This window comes from Myripristis murdjan, chromosome 9, assembly GCF_902150065.1.
Source record: "Myripristis murdjan chromosome 9, fMyrMur1.1, whole genome shotgun sequence".
NCBI classification, from domain to species: domain Eukaryota; kingdom Metazoa; phylum Chordata; class Actinopteri; order Holocentriformes; family Holocentridae; genus Myripristis; species Myripristis murdjan.
The window spans coordinates 28041680-28065723 of NC_043988.1; the positions used below are offsets into that span (position 1 = coordinate 28041680).

Consider the following 24044-nt stretch of genomic DNA (forward strand, 5'->3'; position numbering starts at 1 on the left):
AGCAACTTAATTCATGAGAACATTTCCACCTCAGTTCACTAACATACCACAGCCAAATAATGCTCATTGTTACTCTTCAAGCCTTTTCACGTTACCCTTTTGCTTGTCGTTAACCCCCAGGCTGAAGATAACCCTGGTTTTAAAATGTTTAGTGTAAAAAAGCTTTTCAAGATCAGATACACTATTAGAAAAGAAAATAATCATTACCAAAAACATTCCAAAATGCTTCCAAAATGTTTCCTATGAAACTGAATACAATATCAAGAATTGTAATATTTGTAATGTATTTGAAGTTTTACCTTTTGATAAATCACAACAGGCCTTCAGCAGAGTAAAAAGAGTAAAAAGTAACATGCATATTGGGAACTTTTATGCTTTCTAACGGTAGCCCTTGAAGGGCAACATTTTACATTTTAATTCCAACGTGAGGTAGGAAAAACATGAGGGAAAACTAGACCAAGTGATTGCTAGTATGACAGTAAAACTCACCCCTCAACATTTTTAGCTGCTTTTTCAAACACTATACTTGCAAAACAGCAATATTTTAGAGGATATGATCATTTGTAACAAACAGATTTAAAAAAAAATGGAGATAATGCTTAATATTTTGCAGTGAAATAATATATATTAAAATATGTAATAATATAAAAAATATTTAATAAGATATTAAATATCCATTTGTTTTCTCAAATGAACATTGTACAGTTAGGTTCATAAGTATTTGGACAGTGACACAATATTGTTATTTTTGTCCTTGTACACTACCACAGTGGATCTGAATCAAGACATGACTGAAGTAGAAACTTTCAGCTTTAATTTAAGGGGTTGAACAAAAATACAGCATTAACCAGCATATCACTTTTTTCACTTTTGTTAAGCTGCAGCCTGATGCTACAATCATTTAAATTCATTTTTGTTCTCATTAATCTATACTCAGTACCCTACAATGACAAGGTGAAAATAAAATTGTAGAAAATTTTGTAAAATTATTAAAAAGGAAAAACCTAAATAGTGAACTGAAAACTGAAAAAGTGAAGGGGGTCTGAATACTTTCTGAATGATTCATCCCAACTCATTCCCAGTTAAATATTAATGAGAATGTAGTGCCTTTAAGTTGAGAGGATTTTTTTTTTTGCCACAAATGTAGTGCAGTAGGAGTTATCAGTAGCTATCTGCTGGCTATCAAAATAGCATTGCTGTCACTTTTATTGACTTTCTACCTTTCCAAATACCTCAGCTGAATTTACCTCAGCCTCAGGCAAACAACAACAGACCACCAGGCAAACCATGAACTCACTCATTTCATTATCCTCAAGTAGAGTTATTATCTAGTCAGTGAAGTGGCAAAATAAATCGGTGACATCTGACATTCCCCCCTGGGACGATAATTATGTAACACAATTCACATTGTTGGCGCCGAGGGGACGGATTCCACATATCCATTATCTATGAGTTTTGTGCACACTTGCACTTTGGTTGCGGCAGTCACGTGAGGCTCTCTTGACCTCTGATCGGTGCAGTCCAGTTGAGTGTTCTTGTCTTTGCAGGACGTGTTGAGAGGAGCCGTTTCTTTGTGGAGGAAGAGCAGATTGTCACTGTTGACGCCGCCGACCCTGCTGTAGTCCTCCTGCCTCTCGTCCACTTCTTGCCTCTTCGCGTCCACATAACCGCCGGTGACAATGTTCTCAGCGGTGCAGTCAGCACTGGGTCTGCCATCATGGTGTGATGGGCTCTCGACTGTTATGTGTGTGTAGTATTCGCTGGCAAAGTTCAAATTTGAGCATGGCTGCCTCTGAGTGGCTGATTGTGGTAGTTCCCCATTGGATAGAAGCACCCCAGATGAAGAGGTATAGCCTTTTTTAACGGCATGTCCCTCCTTTCTTTTCCCAGCCTTCTCTCCATCACTGTGGTTAATCATTGGCTCCTTACAATAGCCCTCAGGGTGTAGTTGGAAGCCATTGGGAATAATCGAGCTTTCCCTCCTTTTTTGAGTCCTTGGAGAATCTGGCAGTGGGCCGTCGTCGCTGTCGAACACGACCAGGTAATCCTCCATCTGGTCCTTCCAGGCCACCATAGGAGGAAAGCCCTGGTTGATGATCAGGGCACTTACAGTGTCTTCAGGGTGTCCATTCTGGAAAAGTACAGCATGACTTCATTGTTATAAGAACGAAAATAACATTTTTAACCCGTAGGAAATAGTGTGCGACATTACCTTGAGAATTTGAATGTCAAATCCTCGAATCTTTGGACCAGGAACTGGGGGCAGAAGACACTGTTTCACACTAAAAAAAAAAAAAAAAAAAAAAAAGAAGACTTGAGTCAGATTGTCCATTTTGTTTTAACTTTTAAAAGAAATTGGTATAAGAATCTTTTGTTACAGAAGATACTCACTGTTTCCTCTTTGTGATGAAGATGAACATCACTGCAATCAGGGTCAATGCAGAGAAGATGGAGACCAAAATCCAAAAGGGTCTTTCCCTCTGATAATCTACATTTAAGAAAAAATCCAATCATTATTAGATCAAACCTCAACAGTCGCTGCTGTGCTGTAAAGCCGAAAATGGAGTCAAGAATCTCCCAGACTTACAGTTTGGGACTTTCGCATAGCTGATGCTGCTCCACTCGCTCCAGTGGCCGTGGTCAAGTTTACAGCGCACCTGCACCATGTACACCTCACCTGGATGGAGGCTGAAGATGCTGAAATGGGTCTGTTTTCCTGATGTATACTCCTACCGAGAAAACATTCAGCTAACATTAATAACTGTAAAACATGGGTCAAATAGTCAAATAATTTTTCATCTTTGATTTATTTATTTATTTGTTTATTTTGCTTGGCTTGGATTACCAAGGAGTTGAGATTTACCCAAGGAGCTTAAACTGTGTATGCCTTTTTAATGGGCCCACTACTGCCCTCTACTGGCTGACTGCAGAACACTGAAACTATGCTCTCGTTTGAAAATGATATTAAGACCAAGGCTCATCTTCTCAGTGGAAATTATGTCATTAAGTTAGTGATTTTTTTTTCTACAAGAAGTCATAGCCACAATTATAAAAAATAACCTTATGGTGCTTTTTAAAAATTTGTGCCATTAGGAAGCTGTGCATGAATTACAGTGCATATAAGGGCGCAAGTTTACATAACCAGTTCTTGGCAATGATACACATTCTCTGCGACATGCGGGTGTGCTTGGTAGCTATAATAAGGCTCTTCCTGCAGGCTTCACCTTCGCCACCCTTTCCTGTGCAACCTCTGGCGGTCAGAAAGTCAATCAGAGACGCCACAGTCACTTTTATTTTGGGTTATCAACCAGAAAAGTGAATTAAATTGACTTTCTAATTCTTTCTTGTGATAGGCATTGTCCTGCACAGCAAACACAAAGTAGTCCAATGAATCCAGGAATGCCTTTGGATACTAAAGACAATCATTAAATAGATTTGTAAATGCTATTTGGCCCTCGTCTGGTAGATAGGGATGTGCAAGTCATTTCAAGAACCACCAGCAGCTCAAAACTATGCACGTGTCACTCGCCTCCCACTGGTTGTCGTTCTCTCGTTTGACGTGCAGCTGGTAGGTAAGGGTGATCCAGCCGGACTGGGTGTCTGTGTCATGAGGGGGCTCCCATTTCACCAGGAGATGTGGACTTTCCCCTCGGTTCTCCACGAGCACCATGACGTTTTCAGGAGCATAGGGCTGCACTGTGGTCAAGCAGAAACAGCAGAGCAAGAAATGAGTGCATCCATATTAACATCTTCAAGTATACAGACTCTAGTCCTAGACAGCGGTTTGTAAAGTGGGCTCCCAGGGCACCAAGGGCTCTTTGCGGGATTTACAGGGGGTATTGACCATCACACAACACAGAAAATATCTATTCATGCACTGTACTCTATCGTGTTTTTTTTTTTGTTTTGTTTTTTTTTTTTTGCATGGGCGGTGACAGATTTCAAGGCCTTTGGTCCAAACATACAACAACACAACACACCATGCATGAATATTGTGTGTCATACAAAATGAGCCACGCGCCCCGCTTGCTGTAATCACACAATAGGCGTGACATTTGATCTGAGACGGTCGACAATTTCCGCACAAACGAGCTCAAACCAGTTCCTCCTCATTCTGTTCAGATTTTCACGTGTGTGCCTCCCATATCTGTGTCCATCATTCAGTACTTTTCCACTCTTGTCTCAGCGGCAAGTAGCTGTTAGCACCACAGTGTCAGACGTCAACCTGAATAGACTTCAGATTTATTAAATTCTACTAAAAATGATTAATGCCTGTCACACACATCACACACACTGTTGAGCGCGGATTTATTTCTTTCATCGACTTGCCTTCCTCAATCAAATATCCATCACGGCATGACAGATCTATCGAGGCGCCAACATTATCAGCTGATATTAAATTCTTTTCACATATTTTCCTCGGATAATATCTACAAAATAATATGAAACTCAGGCAAAGACTTATGGTTAAATTCATATTTACACAACTGCTGAAAAGAAAATTAGCCAATTATAATTCTGACAATGAAGTAGTATCATTTTAGGGTCATTTATCACGTAGAAATACCAAAAATTTGGTGGTTACAGTTTCACACAGGATGAAGATATGCTTGATTTAATTCAATTCATCTCATTATGAAATCTACTTTAAAAATCCATTCAAAGCAACTAAGAAAAAACAGCTGTGTTTTCAGACTGGCTGCCAAGCAATTTTCAATTTGACAAATGAGGTTGTGGAGCGGCTCCACAGATTCATTAGTTATAGATCTTTCCCAACTCGGAGGAGCTATGCAGTACGTCAAGTTCATTTAAACATGAAAAAAACAAAAAAACAAACAAAAAAAAAACACCGAAACTAAAAAATAATACCTTTTTTAGACCATCAGTGACAATATACAGTCACCATCACCTTTTCACATGACTAGTAAAGAAAATGATTACTGGCAGATGTTTTGGATATTGCTGGTTTTCATCCCACCAATTACCCCTATTTCAAAACCACTCGTGTCCTCAAAAAAAAAAAAAAAAAAAACTTCTATTAGAAGATATGTTGGCAGTGTAAGTAACTCAACTCCAAACCCCTGTACTGTTATGCTCTACCTACAGAAAACTACTCTACCTATTTTATATCGGAGGACAGGAGGTAAGGGAAGGTACCAAGAAATAATATATTCCCATATCAGACACAGTGATGCAAGTAGACATAAGAGATAATTCAGCAATTTTAAAAGCCAGAAGCAACACAACACAGAGCCAAACCCCCATGCAGTCCTAACCAACTAAAAACCAATTTAGAAGGCATTTCTGATATAAATCATGATAGAAAGTTGTTTTGATTTACACTGTTTTCTCATTTCATTTCTTTGTTTGGTTATCTTGCCTTTTCAGATTTCTTTGAGGGAGAATCACTTGCCTTCACCTATTTAAATCTACACTCAGTGGCCACTTTAATAGGTCCACCTGCACAATCTAATACAACCCAATACAAATGTGCCATAAAGTTCACTTTTATGATGCCTATAATGCTCAGGTTTTCCTTCTGTCACAGTAATAGAGGTGTTCATTCAATTCTATGTTTGGCATTGAGCTCATAGTTAGTGCTGCTGCTGTATTGGACTGCATTTTTGAGAGGTGTTTCCACTATTTTGTCCCCCTCACATATATAAATAGGGGGGACAAAAAATTGGAAACACCTCTCAATATAATGTATTCCAGTACAAGACTTCTGCAAACTACAACCTCAATAACAAACACAGAATTAAATTTGCACATCATTAACTTTATTTAAAAGGTACAGCTGTTGCATTGAACTGCTTTAGATTATACAGGTGGAGCTAATAAAGTGGCCAATGACTGTAATTGCATGTTTTATTTATTAGGGAGAAGAGGTAGGAGGGCGTAATATGACCTTTGGCAGTGATTGTACTGTGTTTTGATTTAGGCATAGGATCCAAAGTTTGATATCTTCATCCCTTGTTCATAATGTGCATTTTTTAAAGAAGAACAGCTTACCGATATACATGACATCAAACTCCAGAGGGTCGGAGGTGGTGTTCCCCAAGGCGTTGGAGGCCACCACAGTCAGGATGTAGTTGACCCAGATGGAGGTGTGGTGCTTACCGAAAAAGCAGGAGTTGCTCCCTGCCGTCCGGTAATCTGGACATTCGTTCGTTCCATTCAAACTGCACGTAGACAAAACAAGACCTTTACTGACACTGATACGGGTGAACGCTGCCCGGGGCACTCGCTCATGTCTGTACACAAAAAGGTCAGCATTATACAGTTCTAAGTGCTGGAGGCCTGTACATGTATTAAGCACCGAAACTGAATGAATGACTTAAGACAGATAAAACTGGCTAGGGTTAGACCAATATTATTATTTTTACTGAACATCAGATGTTAGCCAGTCATGTCGTCCACTCCAGATATAATGACATTTTCTTTATGACCACAGCTATATACAAACAATCTGCAATTAAATTTTATTTTCTTTCTACAACTCAATTTCTTCTTTATTTTCCTGAATGGCTTTACCCTGCCATTTAAGGCCCCAGTGCATCCAGGAGGTCCTCATAACACTGAATAGATGGGGAATAAATGTCATTGCTGAAGGAATCACTGATTATTCATGTAATTTTTTTGGCATGAAAACAGTCAAATGTCAAAGATACAGATATGGGTCAAACTTCAACAGTGACTATAAAAGCCCTGAGCAGAGGCAGAGCTCGGGTCCAACAGTGGAAGTGATTACTTGCTCAGCAACAAAGGCTTGCACTCATGGCTGAGTGAGCTCAAGTGTGTGAACAAAAGGGAGCTGGTAATTTTCCACTCTGTTGTCTGCAGCCTTCCACTGACAGGTCATCTTTATTTCGGAGATGTTTGGCTGACAATTTATCAGAAACGTCTCAATCGGTTGAGTGAGGAAAAAGCCCATTTTGGGGAGTAAAGTGGACTGACTCTTCTCTCTGGTAGTAGAGGCGGTGTGTGGTTGGCAGCCCGCCGTCAGAGCCTGGCTCCCACCAGCAGGTGAACGTCTCCTTCTCAGGGGACCTGCAGCTGAGGAGGACTGGTTTCCCTGGTGGAGACTCACCTGGCAACACACACAAACAAGCATCACCTCCTTCCACCTTCCTAATTCAGGACTAACACCACAAGAAAAAGAGAAACTACTGCATGGTCAACGACAGCTTGATACAAATTCACCAAAAGATAATGTCATCACTGCAAATCATCAGCACTTCCACTCACTGCTGCAATCCACAGCTGCAGCGAGAAGCAACAGGAGCAGCGTCCCACCGCCGTCTCTCCTCATCCTGGCACACGCCGTCTCTGATATGTGCTCTGAAAATAGGGAAGTGACATCACCCGCTTGTGGTTAATGAGGTGAGATAAACGTGTGCGTCGGCTGCATGTCGTGTTTTTACCTGAAACAAGAGATATGGAGGGAAAACAGCCAGCGCCACCAATAAAATTGTTTGTACATGTTGAACATATAGGGGCCTTTTGCAGATGTCATGCTGATGAAACATGATATATTATTAAAAATGCATGTTTATATATGTGAGTCCTGACATGCAACACATGTTGTGATTTAGCTGTCAGCGCCCCTTTAGTGCTAAGCCATGTCAAGCAACACACACAGCCGAGGTCAGCACCTGAGCAGTCACCTGAAAAAGAGGGTTACAGGTTAACAGTGCTGAACCTGAGGCAGAGTTTATTTATTTTCCTATAGAGCAGAAACTCACTTTTCATAAAGACCCACTGACCCAGAAAGAAATGAGAGAAAACACACACAGACAGACGCACGCACACACACCCGTACTCTAACCTCCATCATCTGAGCTCAACTGGGATTTTGCAGAGCGCTGACATTTGAAACACACACCCTATATACAAACATACATGTTGGAAACCCTAACATGCATGTTGTTGTTTCGGACGTCAGCAGCCTGAGCAGAGGGGCCAACACACTCGACTGTAATGTCACGCTTATTTTTTGAAGGTGCACAACTCCACAAAGTGACCGGCGGCTGGCTGATTGGTTTTCAGTGAGGGCTCGACAGATTTATGCCTCATTTTATGGAGCTGAAAACTGTTTTACAGCTTCCACGCTCTGCACGTACAGCATTACTGAGCTGCTTTGAAGCAACTGGGTCACCACAGAAGGTATAGGACAGCTAATGTGGCGGGTGGTCTTTAATTTACTGGAAAACAAGGGAGTTAAATGGTTTCAAGTGTTTTTTATTTATTTACCTCTTTTAATTACACAGTCAATAAAAAAAAAAAATCCAGGTCAAGGTCATACTGTGACATGCCACAGTTGCTGTTTCAGGTTTTAACAGGATCCTGAGTGAGGAAGAGGCTGAAAGCGGCTTTTCCATTAATTATGGCTTTTGGCACAAGTCGCCTAAAAATCAAAAATGTAAAAAAAAATACAGCTGTCCAAGACTTGGAGTTCTCACACAGTCAGGCTGAGCCGTGCCAAGACATGAGCATAGACCAACATCATAAATAACCAATGCTTTTTATTATTATTTCCCCCCCAAAACAGATAAATCTATATATTTTTCTTGCTTCCTGCACATCTGCATGTCAACTTTTGAAGAAGTGGGGTCATGCTGAGGCCAGAGCTGTACATAGCCAACATACCACTATCATCCGCTTCTGGCTACTTTACTCAACTAAGTTCATGTGGCTTCACAAACGAGCCTTGGATGCGTTTTGTTAAAATAGTTGCAAGAGAAAAACGGTTTTGAACAAGCATTTGCAATCAATCAATAAATACAACACAACACAATAAAGATACAGGTGTTGGAGTTCACTCACCTCTCTCGCCAAGGGTAGGCCAGCCGGATGTCGACCCCTTTTGCTTCCTAAATATTTTACTACATGATTTAGAGAGACGGACTGACGCCTGATGAGCCGGGGAAAGATGAGAACATGCTCTGAGAAGGTGCTGGAGTCGAGGGATACAGAAACTCTGCAGCGCTGGCTTCGGACATCTCAGGTGCGAGGAGCGTCTACAATAAACCCTACAAGGAGGGGCGTGCGCTCGTGACGCAGGTGAACGACTTGCCCACCTGAATAGAACCGGATCCAGAGAGCACGTAGGTGAAGCGAGACCTCTCACTCCTGCCCAATCCTGTGTTCACTTTGGAGAGTCAAGTGCACACAGATCCCTCTCATTAACAGTCCACCCTGGCTGTTTGCTCATGACAAGGGCACTATAGTTAACTTAAACTGCACTAAACACTAAAATTAGGTGTGAAAAACACATTTTAGTGAACTGAAAATAAAAATAAAAAGTAGAATTTAGAAAGAAAAAATAACTGATACAATATTGTGTGCTCACAAAACTGACTAGAATAAAATAATAATAATAAAAAAAAAACAGAAATGGCATTAGTTTTTTTTTTTGTTCTTTGTCCATTTGGTTGAGTTTGTCAACACAACAAGCACGAGGAGGAGCCGGTGCTGATTTTCACTGACATGACTGGGAGTCAGCTGCCTTCACAAAGTGTTGTTTGTAGGAATGCCTATTCTGAACTAAAGCTAAATCCTGCCCCTGACAAATACCACACATATAATAATTATAATAAACTAATACTAATACAGAAACGAATAAAAACTAAACAATAGAATCTAGACCGAAACAAGCAAACTCCCTCTGGAGAGGAAACTGAAACTAAACTGAACTGAAAACAAAAGTAACAACAAAATAAAAACTAATGAAAAACACAAAACTTTAATCACACCGGCCCATGTTAGAAAACGTTGTTTTTTTTAAAGCTACCATTACAGTTCAGTTGTCTGTCTCTTTGTGATTTTTCATAAGCAGCAAAATAAAGCTTCTCAAGCTCCTTCTTCAGATGTCTGTGCCTCTGCTGCACAAATAAAAGTTTAGCAAGGTTACAGGACAAGATGGCATGCATGATCAGATAAGCCCCTTAACGTGAGCTGGCAGAGGGGTGGGACGTGGTGATGTGTAGCCCCGCCCCACAAGTGCTGTAATTGGCCAGAAGGAAAGGTGCAGCTCTACCATAACTTTAAAAATGTGGGTGTACACATGTACCTTAAGGCATGGGGTAGCCTACTCGGGTCAACGCCCACTTATGTAGAACAGAGGGAGGGCCAGTTTTTACCAGGATGGTGTATATATATACAGTGTGACGATCACAATGAAGAAATAAATAAATACATTTAGAAATTAAAAAGAAAAAGAAATCAGATTCAGGTGTCACTCACATCTCACTCCTCTATAGGCGACCTGTGTGCTATCAAACATTATAATCAGCTTAAAATCACAAATATGTTTGTTTGTTTGTTTCTCTTTTCTTTTTTACCAAGCAGTCTGAATGGAAGTAAAAGTCATATTTTTTGGTAAAATATAACTTAAGCTAAAACTATTCACACAGGCTAGTTCCCACAATTCTCCTCTGTTACTAAGAGAGGGAAAAAAAGAAGAAAAAAAAGCAGAATTACAATGTTGAGTGAGTCATCGTTAACATAGACGATCTGTGACACCGCAGGGCTGCAGCTGTGTGCAAAACCACTGAAGAAACTCTCTGTAGGTGTGTCTGCATCACATTGTGCCTCTTCCAGGAAATAGTGTCGGCGAGTTGTTGTGAACTGAAGTGTGTATGTGTATGTGTATGTGTGTGTGCGTGTGTGTGCGGGTGTGCGTGCTCTCACTTGGTGGCGATCAGTCGAGTCAGCCCGTGCTCACATAGATGATCAACTCGTCGCTGAGATGCCGGATTCAGCGGACCGCTCCTTGAACATTAACTTGTTGAAGGAGCCAGTTTTGCGGAAACTTTGCGAGGTTTTGGATAAAAACAGCGACAGAGGATGGCGCAGGCTGGGGGAGATCATCGGCAGCGACAGGCGCTACAGAGTCAGGTAGGTGATCTCAGAAACTTAATTGAAGCAAAACCTCTTGACGGAAATGAGATCAGTAAAGCCTTTTGTGAGCCTGTGGTGAAGTTTGTGATCTTGTAGTTTGTGGTGTTTCTGCTCTATTCTGTTTCCTATTGTGGCACTCCAGCATTCCTTATACATCATGTGGTAATGAGTGTTCAAAATTTATCATGGGATCACTGTAGTCCTTTCTCTTTCTCCTTTGAGGACTCTAGGGCCATGTAGGCAGCCACAGCCGCAATTACACCTAATTACAGGCTGTAAAATTACCCCCCACCCTCTTTTCCCCTGCTGTGTTGTAACACTGATTATTGGCTTCTCTCATTTCCAGCATGTTACAGTGTTTAGGTCTTCCCTACAAAATAAACTGTGGAAAATATACACTCAGTGGCCACTTTATTAGCTCCACCTGTACAGTCTAATGCAGTTCAATGCAACAGGTCTGCCACAAATTTAACTTTTTAAAGAAAGTTTATAATATGAAAATTTAATTCTGTGCTAATTATTGAGGTTGTAGTTTGCAGAGGTCTTGTACTGGACTGCATTATATTGAGAGGTGTTTCCAACCCCCCCCCCCCCCCCCCCCCCCCCCCCCCCCCCAAATGCCAAATATAGAATTGAATGAACACCTCTATTACTGTGACAAAAGGAAAACCTGAGCATTAGAGGCATCAGAAAAGTAAACTTTATGGCACATTTGTATTGGATTGTATTAGATTGTGCAGGTGGACCTAATAAAGTGGCTACTGAGTGTATACATATGCACTAACAATAAAGATTACAGCTATCACATCAACAGTCATATCAACAGCAACAGTAATATTAAAATATATATATAATGGTAATTATAACAAAATAAGATGATACACAGTGTAAGTTCAGTAATTAAACTGTGAAACCCCAGCTATAAATAAATGATGAACAAATCAAACCAGACATCTACATTAACCAGTCCATGAGCCCAAATCCTAACAAAGTAGTCCCCTATTCTTCTCAGGATAAACTGCATGACACAGGTTAAACATTACCATAAAATCTTTAAATTCAACCTCACAAGGCTACTGTTGCTGTTTCTATGTTCCCAAATGTCTGGCCGATGATGTCCTGCATTGCTCCGCTACGCCCTCCTCCTCCTCCTCCTCCTCCTCCTCCTCCAGTTCAGATGAGATGGAGATGTGTTCGCTGAAGGTGCTGGAGCTGGAGGGAAGTCCCAGCCGCATGCTGCTGCGGCTGATGGGAGAGCGAGGCTGCACCGCGGGACACCTGGTGGACTACCTGCAGACTCTGGGGAACTCCGAGGCCCTGCAGTGCCTGAAGCCGCCGGGTAAAACATGAGCTGGCGGTGTAATGCCGTCCTTCATCACACTCAGGCTGCTCTTTCAATTAAATTTGTCAACTTGAAGTAGGAGTTACCTTAAACTGAAGTCCTAAATTGCCCACATGACAAGCAGGGTTTGACCGAAGGTTTTTGAAATAATATAATAATATAAAAATAATATAAATCCACAGAAAAATAAGAGCTCAAAAAGATGCAAATTTGAGCATTATTTCTGTTCTTGATGGCGATTCAATGTATAATTAATGTTAACGATGAAGCCTCTAAGAGCCTCATTTTCCTCCAAGATGAGAGACCCACCGTTTGAAACAGTGGGCCAGATACAGCAACTTTCCCTTAAATTTCTGATATATTTTCTCTAATTTTTCTGTTAAGGGCAAAAAATTAAAGAAGTCAACTCCAGATTCCCCAAATTCTCTAATTCTCCAAATCGGCTCTCACCCAGGTGTGCTGAATGATGAATCCCAGTTGTTCATAAGCTGGAGGTGTATGTTGGAGCGTTTGTTATTAACATGAAGTGGCGCCCCCTAAACACTGTATAAGGACGGCCGTTGTGCTATATGCAAAATCCTCTGGCACAAGCCCAACGAACAGAGACTCCACAAAAACAAAGCTGTAGGAAATAAAAGAGCTTCAGCAGCTGAAATCAGAGCTGATTGTGTGGTTTGTGCTGCACCAAGTTAAATCCCCCCTCTTGGCACAATAAAGGTCTGAACTGACCCGAACGAAAACTGAAGTACTGTCAACAATGGCAACCAAAAAAAAAAAAAAAGAGAGAGTGGTTCAGTATTAAATTGCAGACCAAAAAACACATTTCCCAAGCTGTACTGACAGAGATGCAGTTCCTCTGTAGAAACACTGTAAAATTATTTTAGGCGTGTAGGCTAACTATTTTTAATACCCATCATGGTCTATAGGCTTTCTTGCTGTTATTTCAACAAACTGTCAAAAGTCTGTATTCAAATATTGTTACTTCAACAATCTAATCCTTATAATACTCAAAAACATAACACAATCTAAACGTGATCATGCATTGATATTCATTTAATGCCCATAAAAATTTCTACCCAAGAGAAAAGCAAAAATAAGGAAACATGAGTGAAATCAATAAGAAAAAATCATGGATATGAACAAAAATAAGAAGAAATTTGTTTGTCTATCACTCCCTTCATCTGGCTCATTGACACCTACCCTGATTTAAAGATTGGTAGCACAACATTCAAAGATGTGATGGGACTTTTTTTTTAAAAAAAAGAAGAGTGGGTAATTTAAATCCTTGGTTAGTATAAATCACTCTAAAATTAGTCTGAAAACATGGGGGCAAAGTGTGAATTCACGGTGGACGCCTCTCCAATCTACAGGCATTCAGATCCTCATCCAGCCCCTGTCGGTGGCTCTTATTTCTGGCCACAATCTGCGCCTGAGCTGCTACGCTGTGGGCAAATCTCCCGTGCAGTACCAGTGGTTCAAGAGCAAGGAGGAGGTGAGCTATTCCAACCAGCTATCTCTGTCTTCTGTAACTGTGTATTTATTTGTCTCTGTGCCAGTCAACTAGGATATTGCATGGCTCTCAATGCACTGTACAAAGGGCAGGCTTTGGTAGTTGCCAAACCAGAGACTCACACAAGTGAACAGATCCAGACATGAGATCCTCCCTATCAACCTCTCAACGCTACAAACAAATAGAAAGGAATGCCCATACATGAGCCACTGTTGCAAGTGTGAACATGCAGTATTATTATTTTTTTTTTTTTTTGGTCCTTTGTCCCTTTAGTTGTCTTTATTTTACTTAATAAAACATTGGAAAAAGCCTGTAGAATTTAATTTATATCTATTCCAAAACAACAGAACCAAGATTAAGCAAAGTAATTCATTTTTTATTAGAAAAATATTTGGTCAACCTCTATATATCGTCTTAAGATGGATCTTTGTCCCAGACTGGTACACTATTCTTTATAATACATTCCTTCTGTATTCCTTTTTTAGTCCATAATGTTGGCACAAAATTTAGAAATAGTGCATTAATTTTTTCAGTGCAAATATTTTTGTCCTGTTCAGACACTGAAATGTTTGAGCAGAAGCAAAACATGATTTGAGTGTATTTAGGCATTTAAGTGCAGTATAACATCAACTCTAATGTTATTAAATGTTAAATGTAATCATCTTGTCTGCAGTTGAGTTGCTGATTATATTTCAGTCAAACTGCTGTGAATGGAGGTACTTGAAAGCAGCATACATTACACCTGATCTCCACCTTTTGTAACCGCTTTCATTCATCTCCTCTGTTATAATGCCCGAGCTTGTAATCTAATCACGCTCTGAACACTCGCCCAAAACGGTGAGGGTTAGTTTGGCACATTTTACGTCTTAAGTTAGATTTCTTGGAACTTGGCAGACCTGAAGGGTTGAGCAATAATGGTTTTTGAGGGTGAAACCAATGGCGGTATGTTTAGAAGTTAGTCACAGATACCAGATACTAGTGCCAATGCTTGATATCTTCTTTTTTTTTTTAAGATTATTTTGTGGGATTTTCTGGTTTGTTAGGCGGTCACAGTGGAGAGAGACAGGAAAGGCAGTGCAGAGAAAGCAGCGATGATATGCAGAGAAAGGTCTGGGCCAGGCTCGAACACAGGTCACCCCCGTTTAGTTACGCACTTCACACAGTGAGCCACCGGGCTGCCCACATTAGACTATGTTTAACCCTTTAAAACCTGGATGGACATCAGATTTCCTGTGTAAATGCATGGGAAAGCATTTAAACAGAATTTCAACCACCACATTGATCCAGTGGTCAAGGAAACTTCAAGATACATCCAGTCTTTAATTGAAACTTTTTTTTTTTTTTTTAAAAGAACATTTAACCCTCGCACTGCCTTGGGGATTTTTGTTTTTTTCTCGTGTTTTCTGGTGTTTTCCAGAAGCGGGGTCTGTAGGTTGGGGGCCGGGGGAGGCATGGGTGCGCTGGACACCTGGAAAAACGCACTCACGAACGCTCGCAGGTCGAAAAGACCCCTTACCGCTGTGCAAGGGTTAAATTAATTAAATTCACAGCAGGTGCAGGAGCATTATATAAACAATGAATCACATATAACTGGACATTAACTGATATCTATTTAATAAAAAGCAAATATTTGCTCAATATAGCAGCAAACCAACATGCAGATCTAACCCATATATGATTAATCCATATGTTAACTATTATCTAAGGAAGGAAAACAAATAACATAGAGAAAACAAGTGAGGTAAGAAGGATTTTTATGTTATTAGCATGAGCTGGAGAGTGGGAGTATGATTTATTGGGGGCAAAATGACATGCAGATGAATTTTCAGACGGGGATTTCAGATGAGGACTGACAAAGCTTTTCTTCTCCATCACCACACATCGCTTGTTGCATTTTGTGAAATGTCATGTGATGTTTCACCACCTCAGGTGCCCAACAGCTTCTCCCCCGACTTGGTGATAAGTCCTGTCCAACTGAAGGACGCCGGCTACTACATCTGCAGGGTCAACAGCGGAGAGGACTTTGAGTTCAGCCAGTGGGCTCAGGTGGACGTCCTGGAGGTTGGCATGTCGTATGGTGAGCAACAGTGAGCTGGACAGGTCTGGGGGCGGGGGCAGGTTCGACATTGGACAAATCAGAAAGCTTTATTTAGATGGCAATGACCAAAATTTTCTAACTATTATACTACTGGTCTGATTTTGATGGAACTTGGAGGGATGATGCATTGGCCAACAAGGTGTCTGCATCATTTTTGGAGGACAGCATGTTACTTACAGTTCAATACCTACTAGTTTCTCCTGTAGAAATCATGTAGATGGAGTGGACGATCTAGTTGTAAACTGCATTTAAAAATAATGAGATGTTTTTCTTCTCCCGGCTGCAAAACCAGGGCACAGCTACCATTCCCTGGAGGGCCGACTGAAGTTGGTGGTCCAACCCCAAGCCCAGCGGCTGCTAGCTGGGGAAACCCTGCACCTGCAGTGTGGAGCCGTGGGACGGCCCATCCCTCGCTACCAGTGGCACCGGAATGGAGTCCCCATCGCCAACGCCTCCAAGAGGAAGCTGACGGTGAGGGGAGGCTGGTAGGGCCGAGGCAAACCTCATGTAGGATGCAGCATGTGTCACCCAAAGTACTGAATGCATTCATGGTAGTCGGCAGACAGTTGTACATGCTGTGTGTGTGTGTGTGTGTGTGTGTGTGTGTGTGTGTGTGTGTGTGTGTGTGTGTGTGTGTGTGTGTGTGTGTGTGTGTGTGACCCAGTCTTGGATAAGCAACCAAAAATGGATGGATGGATGGAAATCTGCTCTCTTGTCAGTTGTCAGAGGTTTGAAGGCATGGAGCAGTACCTTCTGACAGCTGAGATTAATTTCTGGTGTATACAGTTAAAGAAAGAGTAGTAATAGCACGGGACAGATGTAGCAGAAATCCATGAATGGGGTCTTTGAGGAAACGGTGTATATCAACCTGCCTGACTTGTGTCTAAATATTTCAGATTCCCTGCGTGATGCAGGATCACTACGGGAAGTATCGCTGTGAGATAACCAGTAACAGTGAGAGGATGTGGACCAATGAAGTTGACGTGGTGATCGGTATGTTATGCTTCTTCGTGTTTAACACAACAATGTGACACTAATGTTGTTTCACAGGCTCCATTACACCCAGCTCCAGTGTTTTAATTTATGATTAATTGCCTTTGTTCTTGACTGAAAGCACCAAGGATATCTGTCCAGTTTTCAGGGGCAGTGGAGTGCTCTGAAGGTAGAGTTCAAAGACGTGGTACTTGGTACTCACATTTTGAGTGGAAATATAGGATAACAATGGTCAAATTTTGCTGCATGCAAAGGATAATCATGGTAGCCAAACTTTGCACTAACACTAGCATGTATTTGTCACTGTAACTGCATGTGGGTCACAATCCAGAATCATATGCCTGCACAACACTAACACAATGCTCAACGGGTTTGATCTACAGGTTTCGAACACATTGATTTTATTAATTTCATCAGTTTGAATGCATGAAAATTATCATTTAATAAGGGAATGCCTCAAGTTTTAATCCACAAGTCATTTGAAGCTGGCCTTATCTCTGATTAATACTGCAGAAATACCAGAATGTATTTCTAAAAAAAATAATAATAATAATCATATATTGCTAAATAATGATAATGATAATAAAAATGCTCAGTAAATAGGTAGGTTTGTAATATTTTTTTGTATTTTTGTTTCCCTAGATGATGTTTATGCCTTTGGTGCCAGTAAGTAGTATTGGATTCCCTTAATATTTTTGCATGCTCTTAAATGCATTATATTTCCCTTCTGCAGTATTTTACTTTTGATCTTTGCATGGGGTTTTTGTTGTAACCTTGCAATTTTAGGTTCCAATGAATTCCTGCTGAACAGCATTCCAGACCAACTTTATGGTAAGTGCTTTATTACAAGTTTGAGTTTGGTAGTGAACAATCAAAACGCGATCACAGTACTCTCAACTCCTTTGCCTTATGTTTGTGGTTAATGTGTGTGTGTTGTACAGTTCCTCCATTAGTCAGTGTTGCCTGGCTTCTGCTATCTCTGATACTCATGGGACCTTTGTGGTGATCTACTGTTGTCACCCCAAAATCAGGATGTGAAACCTCCAGTTGTCTTGTAGCATAGCTGTAGGCCTGCTCAGCTAAAGATGCTCTTCCTCAAAAGGCAGAGTAACTGGTAAACGTGACCTTGAGGTTTCAGCAAAAAGCCAAATCTAAAAGCTGCAAGTTCACTCAGAGGCTTTACCAGGCTGTGTTAAACCCACAACCGAAAAGGGCAAAGAAAACACGCCTACAGTTTACATAATGGTTGCTGTACCAGTTTTCGCGGTAACCATAATCTCTTTTATTTCCCTCTTGTCTTTTATTCTTGTGCATGTATCCTACTATTTGAAGAAAACAATTAAAAAGCTGGAATGCCCTTGAGGACATTCTTTCATTGGATTATGGGTACTTTGGTGTTGTTGACTGTACTTGGCAGCGCTTTGTACCATGATAACAATAAAGATCACTCTCTTGGATATCATCACTGCACCATCCAGCAGCTATTTTTGTCTCGCTACTTATTTTTAGCTCCGAAACCTGCTTCTTTGATGCTTCTCTTGATGTTTTGTTAGTCATTTCCCTCCTGTGGATCAACAGTATGTCTCTGTGCCTCTCCCATGTCCCATCCCAGCCACTGACAAAGTGGCACTGCTGATTGGTAACCTGTCCTACAAGAACCACCCCAAGCTCAAAGCGCCCATGGTGGATGTGTATGATCTCACCAACCTCCTGCGCCAGCTAAACTTTAAGGTGGTTTCGCTGCTGGACCTCACTGAGTCCGAGATGAGAAACGCCGTCGATGAGTTCCTGCTGCTGCTTCACAAGGGAGTCTATGGTATGTAGAGAAGCCATAAACCCTTAGATGGTTTTGTTTGTCGGTCATAGTTGGGTATATGTTCGGGAGATGTGCCCATAAGGAAACAGGGAAAAGATGGGATGTCACAAACAGGAAGATGAAGCATCACATAGTGTCTGATTTTTCTTTCAAGAACATTTTAACAGTCATCCAGAAAAATGCACAACTACAAAATAGATGTTTTGAATGTATGTTGAAGTAACATTATTCTGGAAATAACCCTGAAAAAAGTCATACTTTGTCATGTTTATATGAAAATATTCAGTGATGCTGCCAAAGCATACGGTTCCATTTATAACAAAACAAACATAATATTCCTGCGACCCGAGAATGGTAACATATGATAGAGAAGTGCTATGGGATGAAACAAGAATTGAGGTGGAAAAATTTAAGGAAAAAAAGTAAGTCCTTGAAATTTTAGCATGACCAAACTGACCCTGACTGTGGCTCATTCAGGCTAAAACACATCATTTTATTTTAATTTTGCAGACTTCCAATGTAAAATAAAGACTTCTAAATTTTTCCTACTTTCTGGACATTCTTTAGTTTTTAATACACAGTCCGCAGAGATATAGATTTTAGATACCACGTCTTTGGTGTTTTATAGCCATATTAATATTGGGATGTGCTCACTTCGCTTTCTAGGTCTGCTGTACTACGCTGGTCATGGATATGAGAACTATGGCAACAGTTTCATGGTACCAGTAGACGCTCCAAACCCGTACCGGTCAGCCAACTGTCTGTGTGTGCAGAGCATCCTAAAACTGATGCAGGAGAAGGAGACAGGCCTCAACGTGTTCCTGCTGGACATGTGCAGGAAGCGGTGAGGACACAGCAAGATCACCCCTTTTATAGTCATTACATTTTAGGGATCTAGCAATAACAATAGTAAGGAGTGTAATAGCCATACTATATTGCAATATTCCTGTGACCCTAGAAAGATCATTTAATAGAAAAGTGCAAGGAAAAGAAATGAGGATTTTTTTCACCTCAGGATAACAACATACCAAGAAGAAATGGGTTAAATTATTGCGATGCACATTTTGAAGGGATGAATTTTCAGCTTACAAGAAAAGCTGAAATCTGTCAAGCCTGCTGTTCGGTCTAAAGAGTTAAAGAGGCTCCAAGGAAGCAGTGGGGCTTCTTCAGATTGCAACCACAGGGGAACCCCAGAATGATCCCTGAGGAACCCCTTCATAAAGCATTCATGAATTGTAATTGTGCTTCCTTAAAGAATAATTTCTTTCTAACCAGGGTAGTTACTGGCTTTGACTGGATCTTAGGATAACCCCCAATGAACCCATACTTTCAGAGTGCAAAGATAATCTACTGTATTTTGACATGCTGAATTTGATCTTTTACCCCAATTTCAGGAATATTCATGATGACAGCACTCCAAACATTGTCTTGAGGGTTACAGCCAACATTGTCTTTGGATATGCTACGTAAGTGTAAATGGTTGACTGTAATCCACAGATGGATTTATGTTTTATTTTTCTTAAGAATGTAACACGATCTGTTGTTTGTACCTGTGTTTTTTTAAAATTGTGTTATCTATTTTATTGTGAAGCTGTCAGGACGCTGAGGCCTTTGAGCTGAGCTCTAGTGGCTTCACCAACGGTGTGTTTGTCAAGTTTCTAAAGAAGCGTCTGCTGGATGATGAGAAGATCACGGTGGTGCTGGACAGAGTAGCAGAGGGTAAGAGGAAAACAGCGCCACAGTACATAGACCTAATAATATGATAGATATAGGTAGCTGTTGGGGGAGATTATGAAAATAACAATATATATCACATATCTTATATGGTAACGAAATTTTTTATTTTGTTGCATAATGTGTTTGGGGGGATGTTGGTAATTGAAAAAGAAGATTTTTTTTTTTTTGGTTTATGGGTTATCTCTTTTACTGTTTTCATTTTTCTTTGTCCTGTTATGCTACAGTCACATTTAATCTATAATCTTTTTATTTTGTGGAAAATTATGTGCAGAGTTTCACACAAGGGTTCAGTGAGTAAAATTTTAGCGGCATGTACCAGATCAAAATGTATTGCATCATTGATTATATTATTTACAAAACCTGAAATTAATTCCAAACGCATCAAGCAGATTATCACAAAGCAGGATGATATAACATCTATTTCTTGTTTATGCATGCGTAATAAAGGCGTTAAAAGGGCAGTGCATTTAGATTATGCAGTCTTTAATTCTTTAAAAATAATTAATGAGCCAACAAAACTATATGTGTTTATGAAGTAGAACTGTACTATAGATGCAGTGTTTCCTGCTAGAAATTTGTTAGTTGTTTTCTGTTTAATAATCAAGGATAATAATAATGTAAGGGTAATAAACTTGATTAAATTTGTGCATTCATGCATTGTGTTTGAAATATTGGCTTGCTTGTCCATTAACAAAGTTGTAACATGTAAATGCAGGATGGAAGGCAGTACAGAGTCTTTGTTTGGGGGCATGAAGGAAGTAATTTGAGATTACTGATAGTGACTTACTTGCTAATGCCTCGAAGGGAATACTACAATTGAGGCAGAGTATGCTGATATTAAGTTTGTGATGTTACCTTAAGATGTAAGAATAAACTAATCATCTCAAATAATGCAGTTTTGGAGGTTGTTAGAGTTTTATAGTCAATGTGAGGTGTTCATTGAGCACTGTTGGTAATCCTGAGATGTAACTTCTGATGATCCTGTGTTGTTTCCAGACATGGGTCAGTTCGATGCCACCAAAGGGAAGCAGGCGCTGGAGATCCGCAGCAGTCTGTCAGAGAGGAGAGCTCTGACCGATCCGATTCAGCCTGGCGACAGCGCCGACCTCGCCCAGGCTCACAGCCGCCAGTGGGCCAAGGCTCACGGTGAGACCTGCGCACCAACTCTTCACTCCTCTCAGCGTGTAGAAGGGCTCATATTTATTCATTCAATGTTTGTTCATCCAAAGAAAGCTCACCGAGCATGCACTTCCTTTTTCCTTCAACTCCCTGCATGCATGGTAGTCCACTGCAACTATTTTTTTTCTTTTGATCAGTGAGCTGCATGTTAATAGGGCCTAGGTTTTTTATGTCATTCAAAGTCATTCAAGATACGGGAGAAAATTGGGAGAAATCACACCACAGGAAAGTACCAGTAGAGGACCTTGAATATGAGGAGTTTCCTGGGAAAATCAAGAGGGTTTTTACCTTCCTGCCATTGTGTCTCACTTCTCTAATTCCTAGGCTCCTACCACTCCCCATAGTTTTGATTATTCGTATTATAATAACACAAAAGAATTGTAGGATTTAAAATCGGTGGAATAAATCATATTTTAAGCCAGGCTGTGTTCATTATCACAGAGCTCCCAGAGAGTATGTGCCTGGACTTTGACTGCGGGGCTCGGATCAAGTTGGGCTACGCAGCAGAGTTCTCCAACGTCCTCGTCATTTACACCCACATCATTAAGAAACCTGAAGATATGTCATTCTGCCAGGCTCACGTCACAGACTTCTCACAGGTCAGCCTCTTTGTATTTCATTTTGAACAGGTAAGTATCGAGAGAGAGGAGAGCCTTTCTCAGACTCTTTTTTTCCCACCCAGTTTTTCCCAGTCGGTCACAAGTTTCCGTTCTTTTCTCCAGGATCTTGATGTGGATCCCAAAGAGATGAACAGGGAGACTCCCGAGGAGACAGGTATCTACCTCCTGTCCAGCAGCCTGCCGCAGCACTGTCTCTACACCAGACTCAGCTCCCTGCAGAAGCTCAAGGTAAAACTCAGATTACTTCCTCATAGGGCTGACACAGCACAACACATTGTTATTTAATATATAGTAGTCGGCCTACTCATTCATAGTCATTCATTGTTACTATGTCAATTCAAATTTCTACTTAGTGGAAACAAATGGAAAGATATCTTAACATAACAGATGCTATTCATTTCCATTCGATATCTAGATGCAGTAAAATTTCTCAGACATACCAGTAGATATCTGTCACTTGTCACTAGATATTTAAAAGCAAGCAAATAGCTACAGTAAATGCTAAGAATATCATGTCATCACACCAGAGGCATCACAACAATGTCAAAAGTTATCCAGCAATTTTCAGAAAATGGAAACTGTATGTTGCAGTCATGCTGTTCACTGTTTCATTAAATTGAAGTTAAAAGCAAAACTAAGATTTTAAAAACAGGTTTAAATTGATTACCTCTTAATTTTAAGCCATTTTTTTTAAGTTTGGTGCAACATTATTTAAAAGTAAACCATGATTTAATCGGCTTTTAAGAAAAGTAATCCGTGTTGGTGCAACGCAGCCTAAGATCATCAAAACAGGACAATGATAAGACACCTTTCACCTTATCCTTTCCTTTCACTTGACATGACAGATTCCATTTTTAACGCTTTCCTAGCAAACATTTTGTTGAAATCAATTTTAGACAAGTGAAAACAATCACATTTTTTAAAATTATTATTATTTTTTTTTCTCCTCGTCTCTTCTCTTCCAACCCCTGCATGCCACAGGAGGAGCTGGTCTTCACCGTGTGCCTTCAGGGCGCCTTCACCGCCATGGACGACGACACCGTCCACTGGACCAGAAGCATCAACATCGGCAAGCCGCTGATCGCCAGGCTGGACCTGCACCGGGCCATGCGCCGCAACAGCTGCCTCCAGACGTGCATGATGCCCCACAGCCCGTCGCACAGCCCCTGTCACAGCCCCGGGCCCGAGCACCACCTCCACCTTCACCTTCACCACGGGCAGCACCAGGGCCAGGACCACAGCCGCCTGTCCCCGCAGCAGCCGTACCTGTACGAGCCCCTGCAGGGCGCCGCGGGAGGCTGCGCCGATTCCTATTACGAGCACTTAAACCAGTTGCACTTTGAGTCGCCGTTCGAGTCGACGGCCGGGCCCACGGGCTCCCCGGGCCAACACAGCATCCCCATAGAAACCACCGACGACCTCAGCGAGTTGCAGACAGTGTTCATTAACAGCCTGCAGTTTCAGCACCAGTGATCGAGCCACTGGATGTTGAACTTTTGAGTTTTTTCAGAGGACAAGCCGACAATATTTCTTTTTCTGCATCGGGAATACTGCCGGTCTCTCTGTGACGCCTTGTGACTTTGTAGGACTTTGTAAAATGTTACGTTCTTGTCGTAATTCACTTTGCTGTAGACAAAGATACATATTATCAATGTCCTCCTCATATTCTGAAGAGATTTTTGTATATCTCATACATTTTAGGGAAAAAAATGTAACAATGAGTTTTAATAAATTGCTATATTTTTACCACAAGTTGGGACTCACACTGACAAACACTGTAGTGCCTCTCATTCACACTGCAGCTTTGACATTTATCATCGTCGATTGATCACTTCATTTATTTATTT

The 24044-nt window shown here is 40.9% G+C and overlaps 3 protein-coding genes across 4 annotated transcripts in view; 2 read left to right on the forward strand and 1 right to left on the reverse strand.

The window, feature by feature from the left end:
* hint2 (histidine triad nucleotide binding protein 2) overlaps positions 1–24044 on the forward strand; it is a 390237-nt gene that overhangs the window by 346056 nt on the left and 20137 nt on the right. The window lies entirely within an intron of this gene.
* Positions 781–9069, reverse strand: prlrb (prolactin receptor b). The gene is made up of 9 exons (XM_030059347.1): positions 8827–9069; positions 7249–7341; positions 6958–7090; positions 6013–6182; positions 3530–3696; positions 2588–2729; positions 2392–2488; positions 2213–2282; positions 781–2131 (listed from the first exon to the last, which is right to left on the reverse strand). The coding sequence occupies exons 2-9, from the start codon at positions 7310–7312 to the stop codon at positions 1403–1405; spliced, it is 1572 nt and encodes a 523-aa protein (XP_029915207.1). The 5' UTR covers positions 7313–7341; positions 8827–9069; the 3' UTR covers positions 781–1402.
* On the forward strand, positions 10669–23957 carry malt1 (MALT paracaspase 1). Of its 2 annotated transcripts, XM_030059339.1 has the most exons (17): positions 10669–10899; positions 12075–12241; positions 13615–13736; positions 15684–15831; positions 16145–16323; positions 16749–16845; positions 16967–17014; positions 17488–17511; positions 17632–17676; positions 18458–18661; positions 19328–19505; positions 20056–20127; positions 20253–20380; positions 21395–21544; positions 22019–22176; positions 22300–22425; positions 23179–23957. In XM_030059339.1, exons 1-17 carry the CDS (start codon positions 10751–10753, stop codon positions 23668–23670), a joined length of 2487 nt encoding a protein of 828 aa, XP_029915199.1. In that variant the 5' UTR covers positions 10669–10750; the 3' UTR covers positions 23671–23957. The 2 variants fall into 2 exon arrangements, with proteins under 2 accessions (XP_029915199.1, XP_029915200.1); XM_030059340.1 differs by lacking the exon at positions 16967–17014.